General features: G+C 45.5%; 2 protein-coding genes across 4 annotated transcripts in view; one reads left to right on the top strand and one right to left on the bottom strand.

Moving 5' to 3' along the window:
* Nucleotides 1-3,641, bottom strand: part of IKZF3 (IKAROS family zinc finger 3) — a 34,213-nt gene extending 30,572 nt beyond the window's left edge. For 2 of the 3 annotated variants that reach the window (XM_086766984.1, XM_086766982.1), the window contains exon 1: nt 1,152-1,277. In XM_086766984.1, coding sequence (XP_086623110.1) covers nt 1,152-1,254 — 103 coding nt within the window. In that variant the 5' untranslated portion in view covers nt 1,255-1,277. Of the gene's footprint in view, nt 1-1,151; nt 1,278-3,565 lie in introns of those variants that run through there. The other variant, XM_086766983.1, reaches the window with a different exon arrangement.
* A 4,880-nt stretch (nt 3,642-8,521) lies between these two features.
* ZPBP2 (zona pellucida binding protein 2) lies at nt 8,522-14,960 on the top strand. The gene is made up of 9 exons (XM_086767014.1): nt 8,522-8,591; nt 9,288-9,368; nt 9,859-9,984; nt 10,542-10,703; nt 11,546-11,764; nt 12,941-13,026; nt 13,578-13,755; nt 14,278-14,535; nt 14,848-14,960. The coding sequence occupies exons 1-8, from the start codon at nt 8,522-8,524 to the stop codon at nt 14,373-14,375; spliced, it is 1,020 nt and encodes a 339-aa protein (XP_086623140.1). The 3' UTR covers nt 14,376-14,535; nt 14,848-14,960.
* The last annotated feature ends 123 nt before the right edge of the window (nt 14,961-15,083 follow it).

The raw sequence follows: 15,083 nt of genomic DNA on the forward strand, positions 1-15,083 counted from the left end.
ATCATACCAGGAGAAGCGAGGTACAAGGAAGCAAACAGACCAGTTTATACTGCGAATAACGATGGGGAAACATCAGTAAATACCAGGTACACAACCAAATTCTCTCTAGTATTGATTTTAATTTTACTTCATAATAATACACTTAAATTACACAAACCCTTGTAATTGTGCAAGTAATTAAGCGTTGGGCAAGACAATTAAATCCCCATTATTCTGTAATACTTCAGTTCGATTTTAATTGCATTTAGAAACGCTGTGCGGTATCTCCCAAATGGGGCGAAAGCTCTGAACTGGGCAAAGCCCCAGGATTAAGCAAAAAGGGTGCCTGCCAGTCGGGGAGAGGTGTGGCTTGGAGACTCTGCAGCAATTCCGCCGTCTCCCGGGTTGTCCAGGAGGTCTCAAAATGAAGAATTAGAGCCCCTACGTGGCTGCTTCAAATCAGATAATCCTGCATACATGCCTGTCTAAATATATTGGTTTAGAAACCCCTGGCTGTCCCAGGACATCTCCCAAGCACACAGTCACTCCCCCGAGGACACGTACACTGCTATAGCTCGTGGGGGAAATGGCATCAGCACAGGCTTCTTCGTACACACAGTGCAACAGCCCCAGCAGCGGGGCAGCCGCTCTCTTCCGAGCACCTCCGCACTGCTGGAGAACAGTGCTGCCTGAACCACGCCGCAGCCTAGCAGGACCTGGTCAGCCAGGCCTCCGACAGTCAGCTGTTTAATTTGGAGAGCATCGCTGGGTATTTATTTACATTTTGTTGAGCATAACAGGCTCCTGTCCATGATGGGCTGCTGGGCAGTACAATCCTTCTGAAGAACAACATACTGTGTAATGTTTCTCTTTCTGCTGAGAAATCTCTCAGTCTTTGTATCACTTTCAAGCCTCCAACATCCACTTCAACATCCAGAAACCTGGTTTCTTTAAGATATTAGTCTCAAGCAGCTTCTTACAGCCTTAGTGATCTCTTAATGTTTAACCTCAGGTCTCTTTCCTGAGTAAAGTATTTTAAGGCAGATCCTTCATTGTGTCACGTAAGTGTGCTAGAAGGAGAAGGTCTAGGAGGCTTCCATCCCCGATTCTGTATAAACAAGACCGTATTTCTACCTAACGTTCAGAAAAGCACAATGCGGGAAATCACTTACAGAGCACGTCAGTCTTCCCAAGCTTCACAGAGATCCACTGAGTAGGGTGCATGGAAAGGAGACGCTTGTCTTGTGTGTGCTGCAGCTGACGCACAAGGTTCATTTGCAAAGCAGAAGTAAGATTCGTGTGCTTTTGAAACCAATCCTTTGCCATCCTGTGTTCCACGCCAATAGCCAAAGTGAGCAAAAATATTCAAATAGCTTGCTAAAAAAGCGCTATGGCATTTTAATACCTAACTGTATTAATACTTTATCCTGGCATTTGACCAGTGAATAGAAGCAACAAAAAAGCCTACCTGTATTTTAACCCCCCTAAAATCGGTGTTTTTCAAATAAGTGATAACACTAACACCCTTCTATCATCAATACAGCTGTAGTCAACAGAATGGGAGGTACGTCTTGAATTATTATAATCTTACCTGTTTGTCTCCAAAGGGAAGACCAGAACATTGCCTTTTTACTGCCAGCTGCAGTTTTCAACCCAACAGCATTGCGAAGGGGACATCTTTTTAAATCCTGTATGCTCTTAGTCCTTCTGTCACAGCATATGGAGCAAACACAGCTTTTTTCCTTGTCTTTGCACCCTCTTAGGAGGCACAAGCAAGCCAAAATAAAACACACACCAGTCTCGGGCCCTACAGGTAGGGCCCCACAGCCTTATCCTTAAATGCTGGCAGCGGTGCCAGCGCCTTTGCTACGTACAGCAGCCAACCTCTTTCACCCCAGGACCTTTTTCACCTTCAACCTGCATTGTGCTATTAGCGAGAGAAAGCCTATCTGATTTCCCACTGAACGGCCTTCTTCAGCATTTACAGCCTCGCTGGCTTTCTGAAGAAGGTACCTGGGCCAAACAAACTCTTTGCAGGGTCTCCCACACTCTGCTGCTCTGAAGCATCATGTAATGTTTGAAATGACACATGCATTCTAAATGCACGTGTCCTTTTGGGAAGAAATCCTGATCAGCAATGTGTAACTAAGGGTAACGTTTTTCTCATATTGTAGCATACGACCTTCTGAAAACAGCGGAATAACTAACAAGATGCTCTTCCCCATCCAGCAAATGGAAAAGACAGTATGAGGTCAGTTCTTGTGATCTTTGCAAAAAAATAAACCAGTCACGTAGAGATACAACCCAGTAGATTGCAGGTTTTGGGTTCCTAGACCCAGGTCTCCAACACCTACTCTTGCCAGCGCCCACTTCCCGGTCAGAGACTGTACGGAGCCTCCTCGCATAGAAACTTGAGGACAAAAGTGCTACCCGTCTGTCCTCAATGGCCAGTTTTCCATTGACTCCACCGGAACTGAGATTTTCCCAAGGGCCATGAAAACAGCGACAGGTAGCAGTTACTGTATCCACAGATAACGCAGCGTAACACTGTCTTTTACCTTAACTTCACCCCCAACACAAGCTCGGGCACATCAACTGATCCTCATAAGCCCCACAGACAGAGCTAACACCTGAAGGATTATCTACATGTTAACTTTTAAGTGTACAAGAAATAGGAACACAGAAAAGAAACTATTTACTCTCACTTGCAGTGGCAGAAACACACTCATTTTCTAATCAGAGACTAAAATTACTGACGTACCTAAAGAGCTTTCTTCTCCCACAAAAGACAGACAGTGGTCCCAACTTGATCAAGAAAATGAAGCTGCATTTCTAAGTGCCAAACTGCCACCAGATCCATTCTTTCCAAACATTAGTTACATCTCTCAAGCAGTGAGTCTCAATTGTCAGATTCTATGAGAATAAACAATTAAACACAAACATTTTTAAAGCCTTTAGCAAAGGAGAATACATTTTTAAATAGACAGCTTCATCTAACTTAAAAAAAAAAGCCTCCAGTCCTTGAGACACAGTGGAACCTAAACTCAAATCCTTAAAACGATGAGTTGAAATAAGTGTCCACCTCTGAAATAATAAATCAAGTGATGCTTCGCAATGCTTCTTTGCCAGGCTTGTTAAAAACACTTTTAATTTTGCTTTTCTTCAAAAGTGAATTATGCTGTAGCCCAAGATTAACTTGCAACTCGTTTTTTGATGGCTCGCAAAGTTACACGCACGTTTGACAAGCAAAAAGAAACTAACACATCCTTTAATTCGTTAAAACCCAGGATATGAACAGCAGATAAAGCCGGCTCTAAAACCCTACTTTATCATACATGTCGCGAAGCTTCTGAAATTAAACCGAGGGGGGAAAAAAAGCCCTGTTCGTTTCCTGTTTAATTGCAACACGCGATTCGATTTCTCCTCCAGAGGCTGCAATCTGTCTGCAGAAAGCGCTGAAGAAGCCGCTTGGAAGCAAGCGGGCGGCGGAGCACGGTGCGAGCGGGGTCGGCGGGGAGGAAGGGGCGGCAGCGCCTTCCCGGGGCCGGGGGCGGGCAGGGGTGGAAAGAGCGGGGTCGTGTCTCACCTTCCATGCTCCGGCCGCGGCTCCCGGCTCCACCTGCCCCGGGCTCGGGGACTGCCAGCGCGGGAGCTCACCGGCCTCGCCTCCCCTCCCGCCCGCGGGCACCGCGACATCCGGCCCGGCCGGGAGCGGCGGGCGGAGAGCGGCGCCGGGCGGCGGCCGGCGGAGCCGACCCGGTCCTGGCCCCCGCCCCGGCCCGTTGCCTGCCTGGGAGCCCCGCGGGGGCGGCGGAGGGGCACGGGGGGGCCGAGGCCATTTTCGGAGCACAAGCGGCATCGGGCGGTGCAGAGCATCTCCAGCGCGGGAGGCCGACAGCAGCCCCAGCACCGCCCGCCGCTCCAGCGGCCCCGCGAAGCCGTCCTGCAGTGGGAACCCAGCGGGCTGCAAGAGAGCACGGTGAACCCCGCGGTGGTGGAGCTGGGAGCAGCCCTGCTCACACACAACTACGGGCTTTGGTCTGGCCAAGGGGCCAGAACAAAACATGGGAAGCCCCTGTGCTCAGGGAAAACATCCCTCCCTCCGTCATGGAGATAAGCTCCTTCTCCACCATCAGAGGGGCTCCACAGCCAAAGGAGCCACAGCCAGTCCTTCTGCAGGGAGAGCGTCAGCAGTGGGACCGAGGGGAGCAGCTCCAGCAGAGAAAACCCCAACCTAACAGGAGCAACGCTACCCTGAGGGCTTAGATACGCTGCCATGTTCAGGGCCAAGACAGCCGGGCAATCCCCAGCTGCCCACCGCAGCTCGAGATAAGTCAAGAGTTGCCTCCAGCCCACATCTCCACGTGCAAGCGTATCTGACAAGAAGCATGCTCCATTTCCCCCAGTCCCTCAGCGCTGCCACATGGGAAGCCCTTTGACAACCCCTTCTGTGACAGACAAATGGGCCCACAACCCGTTATGGACAGCCAATCAGAAATACAACTTCACATTCTAGGGAGCTCTTCATCTTTAAAGCCTGCAGCAAGCAGCAACAGCCTCCCAGAACAGCGCGGGAAAGCTTGCAGTGACGGGTTGGGTCACTCAAAGGACAGTAGCTATTCATACAGAGAGTTTAGCTGGGTGACACAGAGCTATTTTGCGTTGGCAGACTTCTGACTCATTTCACGCTGCAGAGCCAAGCGATCCAAGCCTTTATTAGAACTGGTGTGGCAATTGTGCGCTGCGATGCCCACACACGTGAAAAGAGTAACATTTTCTACACTATTTCCTTTGTGCACACTTTGTCCTGGCTCTGTTTGCCCTTGGTAAGGCCGCCTCAACCCTCACATGAATGGTGCTTTCTTTGCGTTATTCCTTAACGGATCGCACTCCTCAGACTGCATATTGGAGGGAAGTAACTGAGATAAGAGTAAAATAAAACTTGTCAGCCACTTTTCTTAACAAAATAGCAGTGCTATTTAAATCAAGTTACAAAGTTTTAGAATAAATTAAAGCAAATATGAATTTCAAAGTACTCGGGGAATAGTTAGATGATGTTTTTGTACATCTAGCACAAAGACTAGACTTCCATAAGGAGTCTTGCTCCACACTTGGACGGGGCTTCGAGCAACCTGACCTCGTGCAAGATGTCCCTGCCCACGGCAGGGGGGTGGCACCAGGTGACCTTTACAGCTCCCTTCCGACCCAAACCCACCCGTGATTCACGAGGGAGCGTGAGAGGAAGCTGTACCAGACCAGTGCAGCCTTGACTTTACGTGCAAGCTAAGCACTAGTCACGGCATTTTGCTTCACCCAAAGCTCAGAGCTATTTACCAGAGGCCTAAAGATAATAGCTGGCCTAGATCTCAGATCAGCACAGAACAGTCTGTACCTGGCGTGCTTTGACATCCACACAGAGCTCGTGTTTGCAGCTTCAAACTCTGATGAGCCAGAGAAACAGCAGAGAAAAAGGAAAACAACAAACCCGAGAAGCTGTAGATGGAAGGCTCGCTGATGGCCTTCAGGATGACTAGGGCGGGCGCACTTCTGGACCCTTGCTGCGTCTGTTTATTACAGTTTTATACTCATTTCATCACCTTGTGCTTCTGGTTTGGGCTTTTTTGGCTCTGCAACTCAGCTATATTTTAAAACTGAGAACCTGGGGGGTTTGATGGAGGTTCAATGCATTTTGTTCCTTTACTACCTATGTCTTCCACAGAGGGGTAGAGAAACCAGTAATAATGCTCATGCAACTCGAGAATCTAGAAGTTAATGAAATGACAAAAGAAATTGTGATCTGACCCGATCACTCGGACAGAAACCCAAAAGACAGCAACTGCAAATTACCGTAGCTCAGGTGTGTGATAACAAGACAACATGGAAACAATTCTACTACTTACTTTCTGTTGTGTCAGCGGCTGCTTCTTATATCGATGATTTTCTATCACTTTGAAAAAGATTCTGGAAATAAAACATTAACAAAAAAAATTATCCAGGATAATCAAGCCCAATTCTCTGCTATTCCAAATAATCCTGTACTCCCCTTACAAAACCATTTGATAATTAGGAAGGTTTCTTACTCCTATGAACTTTAAGAAAGCTCTGGAATCTACAGTGCGATGATCAGAATTCTCTCTGTTTACCATCCCAGGATTATTCACGGCTGTTTTATTTTACTGCCCGATTTGTTCTCTAATTTAAATCCTCACTTTCCCTCATGTTTCCCAACAGATACGCAATCATGTCTTCTCTCTGCTCTTATTTCAGGGGAAGAAATTAAAAGAGCTGGGGTTTGCCAGCCTATAAAAAATGCCATTATGTTCACTGTGGCTGTCCTTCGCATTATCCCTGCTTTAGATCACCCACCTTAAGACTGGAGACAAAACTCCTCTTCTGCATCCCAGGTAACATCTCTCCAGAGCCTTGCACAGGTCATTCACGTGACCCCATACTCCTGGAAATCTCCCTACATATTTCCTAGGATAAAATATTTGCCTTTTTAATGATCCAAAAATCTATGTACACCAGTATCAACAAATTTATACTAGATGTTTTCCTGTTCTATAATTTCTGATAGAGCTTCTAGCTGTTAGCAAAAATACCTAGTAATCCATAAACACATGACTTCATATTTTGTCATACCCTCCCCCCGCCCTTACCTTGTTCTTAAAGATAAACAGCTTTCTTCCCCCCGAGCTTACAAATCTGTAATGACAATTTATCAGTATGCAACTTAGAAATATTACAGACTTGAAGAGGAATAAGTCATTTGACTAAGGACACAGATCAGGAGCCCAAGTTTATAAAGATTCAAAACTGCAGACAAAGCTTTATAGTAAAGATACCATTTTACAATAATCAGCAAGCTGGGGAGTGATGGGCTGTGTAGGACAGTTACATGACAATAGGATATAAACATCCTTAGAAACAGAGGGTGTTCAGACTGAAATATGACTAGTTTATTGCCGACACGTTAAAGAGTGAATCATTTTGCCTATATGATATAAGCGTGAAATGTTAACTTTGAGTAAAACTGAAAACATTCAACAGATGGGAACGCTGGAGCTTTTGAGGTGGTCCTAATTATGAACTGTTCAGCAGCGCAAGGAAATTAAAAATGAAAACACTGACATAGATCTTATACCTTAACCGACCACTTGAGAGTTAGTATCTTGGTCTAAGGAAGAAGAAAGCGTGGCTGCTTCCCTGCAAAGAGAGAAGTGAAATAATGAGGCAGTGCACACATTTAGTAGAGCAATGAGTTTTGGAAGACATGAAATGAGAAAGACACTACTTTAAAATGCCACTAGCCTTGAGTAAAAGTACTTTCCATCAATAACTTGATACTGTCTTTTTCACATATTTTTTTCCTGTATGCTTTATTAAAGAAAACTTGTAACCTTAGTGCTTTTTTTACATGGAAGCATTGAATTGAAACTTTTACAGCTATCTACAAAAATAGCTATCATTCCTGTGCTGGCCGGTTCCATATTTGTTATGCAAATACTATTACATCATTTTCGGACACCAGCATGGTCTGGGGCTGCACGATAAATATGATTTAGCTAATTACCAGGGGCTCGGCCACAGTTCCTGATCTTGAACATTTCCAACCCTAACCATTCTATGATTCTCTCTCATGATGTGCGGTGTGCTTGAATGCAAGTACCCTCTTCTCCCTGTTCAGCTGCGTTTCCTGAGAATTTTTGTAACATTCACTCTAGAAACAAAATAGTTATACTTTTAAAAGTCGTAAGAAAGTCTTCCAAAACATGTAACTGACTTAAAAACCACTGAGTGCCTCAAGCAATAATGTGGCATTCGGCTCTGGTTTTGAGCCAACAGGATATGCCCGGCTCTTATTTTCAGTCTCTTTCACAGCAAATGGCAGGAATGGGTTTGGGTTTTGTTTTTAAGCTGCAAGTCCGTGTCCCGTAAAGGCTTGCTCCAGAAGCCTGCAGCTGAAGAACACCCCGGCCCGCCAAGCCGGCAGTGACCCCAGACCGCAGAGCCAGAGTCGCCGTCCCAGGGCAGCCAGACCACAGCCTGTGCCTGCACCTATCCCCACCTCCCTCGGCTCTTTCCTACCCTCGCCCACACAGCTGGAAACACCACCTTAAGAGTCAAAAGTACATTTCACTATGCACTGTGGAAGAGCAATGCCGTCGTTTCTCGAGCATGGGGCTGACAGGGCAGGAGTCCGACGGGGCAGCTGGCACCTGGGGCCATCCTTCACTAGCCGAGCAGCCCACGGACCTTGCAGGCCTGTGAAGCAAATTAAAAAAAAAAAAAAAAAAAAAAAAGGTAATATTAAGAGGATGTTTGAAAAGCACAGGGTGTGGGTGAGGAAGAACAAAGGCGGGCGAGCGGGGAGCTGCGGACCCCCCTTCCTGCCCGAGGCGCTGCGGTGAGCGGCCGCCCGCCCCCGCCGACGCCGAGGGGAGGAAAGGGCGGGAAGCGCCGGGCGCGCGCGGAGGGCGGGAAGGGCGGTTGGCGGCGCGCGGCGGCCGTTGGCGGGGGGGGGGGGGGGAGAAGGTGCGGCATGGCCGCGGGCGGCGGGCGGCCCCCGGGGGCGCTGCTGGGGACGGTGGCGGTGGTGGTGGCGGGCGTGGGTGCCCTGGCTGGAGGTACCGCGGGAGGGAGCGGCCGGGCCGGGCCGCCGTCGGCAGCGGCTCGTCGGAGGGCGGCTGCGGGGCTCGGGCCGCCGAGGGACAGCTCTCCGTGGAGGGCGGTTGTGCTTTGGGGGACCTTCCCTCGGCTGATGGCCATAAAGCCCTTTTCAGATGGGAAAGGGTGGGTCCCCGCAGGGCCCTTCTCCCTCTTGACCCGCGTCCTGGACAGCGGCGGTCAGACAGGGCCATCCCAGCCTGCTGCCGTAGCCTGAAAAAGCACAAATTGTAACGGTTTTCACATTTTCTGGGGGCTCTCGTAGCAGAAATCCTCATGCCCAAACATCTGCCTGCTGTTTCCCAAAAGGCAAAGGCCCACAGTCTCTGTGTTGCACCCATCCTGGCTTTCCTTGGGGTCACTGTGAAGAGCCTTAGCTTTCTAGGTACATTTTGTAACAGTTTCATTGGCTTTTTGCAAAGAGAAAGGCTCAGCTAGTTTGTGACCTGGCATATCAAGACAGATTTGCAGCCTGGGCAACTCAAGCAGCAAAAACCAGCAAGTCAGCAACAAGTGTGAGCCCTTGTTTATGAGAAACATAAGTGTGAGGAGAGAGGAAAAGTAAGGCAAGAGACAAAACAGAAGGTTAACAATCACACAGTTGGATTTCTCTGTAATATTGTAAGTCCTTTTACCTACAGTGAGAGCTGGACCTAAGGAAGAGCAACATTCTGTTGGTTTAATAGAAAAGAATTACATTTATGGCCATCTCAAACATGAAGGTAAACTTGTCTTTGTATATATGTATATTTAGATCTTACGAGACTTTTAAAATGGTCTTTTAAGTACAGCGATCATTATGTAGACAACACTAGGAATGGAAGTGACACAACCAAGCTGAACACAGTGCTGGAAGCTCCGGAATACGATCCTGGTCGCATACAGTGACAAGGAGGGGGTGGCTTTAGAAATACATGTGTCCCATGGAGCTACTGTCAACACTTCCGAAAATGTAACGTCTAATCTGCAGAAGACTCGAAATCTGGGGCTTTTTGTGACCCTGCAAGACGACTGGCGTGGGGCTGCGGCGGCTGCGGGGCAGGGCACAGCCAGCACCAGCCACGCTGCGGACAGTTCCGCCATGGGAGCCAGCCTCGTGCTGTTCGGCTCCAACGGGAAAAGTAAACTCGACACGTTTTTGAAATTAGTACTTTGGTAATTTCACTCCACATAAGCATTTCACATCATTTACCTTGTTCTCTTGTATTGCAGTTAACGTGTATGTTAAGATGTTTACAAACAGCCCGTTTCTACTATGTATGGATTTGGCTCGTTCTCAAGAAGAAGTAATAGATCCCAAGTATTTGTGGATTGGTCCAGATGGAAAAAGTTTAGAAGGTTAGTCTCTTTGTTCAGACTACAAAGGATTTCCACTCTGCCTGCCTTAGCTGTTTTTTCCTCAGTCATTAAGAAAATAGGCTTTTACAGTACTTTTTCACAAACTTAAAAACAGCCCCTGCCTTGGCGGGCAGGGAGGCAATCAGGAAAATATGCTGAGATAGAGAATTATTTTTTGTTTTCTGTTTAGAAAGGGAAAAAGTCAACCACAAGTGTCGGAGTAGGTTACTGTACATGAAATAATATATTCTCCTTGTTTCTATGGACCCAGCATCCTACTGTAGAGTGATATCAAAATAGTCCCTTGGTGCTTTGTCAAGTTTTTCCACAAGCTCTGACACTAGTCTACGTTTCTCTTCTCTAAAATTTTTGAATGCTTGAGACAGAAGGAAGCTAGCAATGAGTCCTAAATGTCATAAGTTTTAGATTATTTCAGACTAACACGAATCGGTGTCATTATGTACAAGAGCAGGATCTCATCTTCAAACATCCTAAATGAGCAGAGCATCAGAAACCAAACATTTCCAGTAATCAGGTATTTCCTGTTTCTCTTCTAGGGCGAATGTACGCGAATCTTACAGAAACAGGAAAGCTGATGGTGATGGGTTTTAAGGAGTCTATGTCTGGAGCCTACACCTGCACTCTCTCTCGCAAGATCATAGAAACTACAACACAAGAAGAGAGAGAGGTGTTTGAGGTGTATAAATTCATGGTATTCGGTATGATCGATAACTTAGTAGTAAGCTAATGCACATAGGCTTGATTAAAAAAAAAAAATGGTTGACATTTTATCTCAGAATAATTTTTTTTTTTTAAACCACACACATCCCCCCTTCCAGTTTTGGAAAGAGTTTTAAATAACTTCTACCAAGAATATATGGCAACCCAAAGAATAAAATAACCTCTACCCTTAATAAGAATGACGTGAACTGCAACAATTCCACCAGTATCCAAGATCTGAGAAGGAAGCTCGTGTCCGAGTGCAGTCTCTTGTGAAAGATTACCAAACCAAACATGCTGGTGCAGAAGGAGCCCTCTGCCCCAACTGCTTGAGCAGCAAACTCGAGCCTTCTTCCACCATTTGTAACCACCGTTCACCAATATCACCTCCCTACCCACAAAATAACATTTCCAAAAATGCTCGAGAAACATTAACTTTTAGATAATTTTTGAAAACATTCACTCCTGCACCATAATTGCATGGAATGTTTTTGCATAATCCCAATCCATTTCAGTTACACAACTTTGTAGACATGCTAGGTCTGTGTTATTTTACTGTTTGCCCCATTATTTTGTTTATTATTTGGCAGCAGAGCCTCGGAACACAAGCATGTAAATTCCTGTACATCTCAAACCAAAATATCTCTTACTATTCAAGTCAACTGTGGTGAGGACAAATTTGTTCTGTTATGGTTAATGAGTAAGCTTTATTTATTTGTTTACTGTTGAATAGAAGCCCGTATTTCGGATACAAAGTACATCGCAACAGGTGAAAAGGGTCTGTATAAGAACCCATCTGTGATTTCACCACAGAACTCACACACAAACTGTTTTCTTAAAGCATACAGGGAAGCTGACCATGCATATCGGGTATTTGTTCGCTTTACTACAAAGGAATGCCAGCTAGCAGCTAACGGCCGGTTCTTTGAGGAACTGAAGAAAATCTTAAATAACATCATCTCTGATTTGAGATGTCACATCATAGAGTCTTCCTACAAATGCCATTCTGTCAAGACTCCAAAGCAAGGCCTCCTGCATGAGCTATTTGTTAGCTTTCAAGGTAACAGATCTCAGTGTTTGGGAGGGATCATTTATTTTATAAACAACTTGAGTGCTATAAAAACCTCTGAAGGTATACTTGACTAATGTGTTTCCCTGCTTTCTTTTGGAGTCCTGTATTTTTTCTTACTAGCCCACAGAGGGAGCTAAAATGCAGGTTTTGTGTTGAATTTGTAGTACCGCGCTTCTCACAGCCTTAGCGAGAAAGGTTACTTTTCAAGGCGTGCAGTTTGAAAGGGCTGTCAAAAGGAGGTAGCTGATAAGATGCCATGATTTTTCCAGTAATGTAATTGTAAAGGGAAAACGGTCATATTTTGTTTTCATTACTTGATTACTTGAAGTCTGTGACCTCTGTGGTTTTGCTTGATTCTAGGAAGCTGCACAGAGGTTAAAAGCAAGAGCCTCAGTTCCCTTACGGTAATAGAGATGTGGCCGCATTGCCTTGCAAAACAGGTTAAATCAACCCTGATGGCTGCCCTAATTTAGAGATGTTTTATCACTGAGGAAAGGAAGTTATTCATTAATGCTTTGACCACATTGTCTCCTGTATCTGTTCTCATCGTGTACCAAGAGGGACCATCCAACAGGTTACGGAGCAGTTTTGTAACCTTTTTTCCCCCTCAGTGAAGTACAGAATCACTCAGAACAAACCGAGGACACAGAGGTTTTAAGTTTAGGTAAAACTTCAGCTCTCTCTGTAACCTGAGGGTACTATGTGAGGATTTAGTTCCATTCTTCCTGTCAGCTTCGCATATTTTTCCCCTCACTGTTTCATGGGTTGACCTCTGACTCTTACTGGAACAAAGCGATTTAAGCAACTGAATAGAAACCATCAGGACCAGATCTAGTTCTCCCCTCCCCCACTTTTATTGGTCAATCATTTTCAACATTCAAATGCACCAGGTCAGAAGAACTGTTTCAAATCATGATCTTGACTGAAGGCAGAGACAGATGAAAGAAAAAAAAAGAAAAAAAAAAGACAACATTGCTCTTTACAAGTTGGAGGTGAGATTAAGAGGGTACAACAGGATGAAGTGAGCGCCGTAAGATACTAAAAGCAGTAATGCATTTGGTCAATGTTTTCTGAAACGAACATCAAGATACCTGCTTGAGGTATTTGAGTTCATTGTGATAAACATGTACGTGTGTTGAAGCGTATCTTTTCTCCCACCCACAGTAAATCCTTTCGCACCAGGATGGGAGGAAGTTTGCCACCAGGCTCCTTATGGTTGTGAAGATGCGACAAACCTAAGAGTTCAAGAGGTTCTGTATCAGCCAGCCTTGTGTCTTCTCTGCGTAATTAACACTAATTTCTGCCTCAACATCTACAGATTTGACTGCTAGTAATCCAGCTTCACCCAGATTTTATGGGATTCATATAATTGTAAATGATGGTTCGTGGATTTCAAATAACTCAGTTCAGGACAGAAAACTGTTTAAGAGTCAAATTGATCCAAACAGTTTAAAAAAAAGTCAGGCTCATTATTTCCTCTATATTTACTTTTAAGAATAAAGAATTATGAACATTAGTATAGATACCAGTATAGTGAGCTTCCAGTTCTCTAAATCTTTGGTTTAGAATTTGGTAAGTTAAATACAATTTAGAGTAAGTCTACTGTAGCTGATTTCTAAGGTCTGTTCCCTCTGGCTTCTTAATGTTAAAACATGCTCTCAGGTGGCACACGGGGTCTGATCCCAGGCCCCTGCAGCCAAAGGAGACTCTCAGATAAGGTGACAGGTCAGTGTGTGGAAATTAGAACTAACATGTTTACGTTAAAAAAAAAAAAAAATTTTCCAACACTTCTGAATTTTAGGCAAGAGATCGCATTGGAGAGTTTTTCAGTAAGCAGACGTATGCTCTGAAGCACGAGTTCCAGACTGTTCCTGCAATACACTACGTGGACAACAGTTTCTCAGTTACTCACATTGACAGTTGTCGACCAGGTTTTGGGAAAAACGACATCACCCACAAGAACTGCGCCAGCTGCTGTGGTAAGTATAAAATACATTGCTTTAAGTATAGCTTATTAGCTCTGACCAGATTTCTCTGAAGAGCGTTTGGTAGATATCCCTGTCGAAAGTAACAGTATGTCCATTCACCTTTTGGAAAGGCATTCACATCGCAAACAAAGCTGGCGGAAACGGAAAACAAGCAGGCAGTGTTTGTTAGCGTGCTCATAGGTGTAACTGCATTTCCAAACAGAGCAAGTGGAAGCAGTGAGGTGGCGGTTTTTTCTTCTAGGTCACTGGTGAGTGACTGTGCTCAGGATATAGAGCAAATAAGAAACCGTTACCTCGACAGTAGTGCTGCTAGAAAACAGCTGAGTGTTTTCTAAGACCCTTTGCCAGCAGCACCTACTGCTAGTGCTGGAGTTTGGAGCGTTTAGTGAGGGGCAGGCTCAGCGAGCTTGGGAAGGACAAGATCTCACAGTACTGGGAAGGCACGTGGTGGTGCGTGATGGTCCGCTGGCTGGGGCGGGGGGAGCTGGAATGCTGACTGTGTTCTCTTCGCAGTGGTTTGTGATCCCGGAACTTACAGTCCTAACAACGGAGTGACCTGCCAGATTTGTACAAGGCCTCAAGTCAAAAAGTATGGAGCAAGATCTTGCTAATAAACTTAAAACAGAAATTGGAAAACCAAAGAGCAGCTGTGAAAGCATTACTGGTTTTGTGATGTTCTTTTCATTTTTAGCTACTAATTCTGGAATTCTACATTCATTTTTGAACAATAGCAAAACATCAGTCATGCATCCCTACAGTTTCTGTATTCAGGTAAAATTCAATGAAAAAAAAATTAAAAAGGAAACTTGCCACATGGCTGTTAGTGCAAAGAGTCTGTTTCTTGGCGAGGACACCAGACACCACAGCTTTGTGCTGCAGTTTCAGAGAGCATGAAGGAGCTATAAACAATTCGGGGAAAGACGGCAGAGAGTTGTAGTGGAATTACATGCTATCACGACATATGCCAGAGTCTCTATGAGCAATTTCTAGCAGATATCAATACAAGTATTTAATCTTCATGATTTAAAAACATTAAGTGCCCTTCCCTTTGTTCTTCTCCCATTTCTTTCTCTGTGCCTGAAGTGTTCCCAGCTGCCCTGTGCAAAGCTGTACAATGCAGTGGTTATCGGACACCAGCCCGCCCAGGGCTTTCTGCATCGCTCTGCCAACGAGCGGGCACCAGCAGAGTGGGAAGTGAAGTCAGGTCTCCTAGACCAGAGAGAGGGCTGATAACAACTTCTACAGCCCAGCAGGCAGGAGATCCAAGGACTCAGCTTTTCGGGCTCTCTTCTTGCCTGCTGCTCCCCAGAAAGCAGCAG

The sequence above is a fragment of the Chlamydotis macqueenii genome, chromosome 25, assembly GCF_036417535.1.
Source record: "Chlamydotis macqueenii isolate bChlMac1 chromosome 25, bChlMac1.mat, whole genome shotgun sequence".
In the NCBI taxonomy this organism is placed as follows: domain Eukaryota; kingdom Metazoa; phylum Chordata; class Aves; order Otidiformes; family Otididae; genus Chlamydotis; species Chlamydotis macqueenii.

Bases quoted from the DNA above. Each gene is read 5' to 3' on its own strand.
- ZPBP2 (XM_086767014.1), top strand. From the start codon at position 8,522: ATGGCCGCGGGCGGCGGGCGGCCCCCGGGGGCGCTGCTGGGGACGGTG. The intron at 9,369-9,858 runs GTAAACTTGTCT...CTTGTATTGCAG, and splicing joins TGGCCATCTCAAACATGAAG to TTAACGTGTATGTTAAGATG. The intron at 10,704-11,545 runs GTATGATCGATA...GTTTTCTTAAAG, and splicing joins GTATAAATTCATGGTATTCG to CATACAGGGAAGCTGACCAT.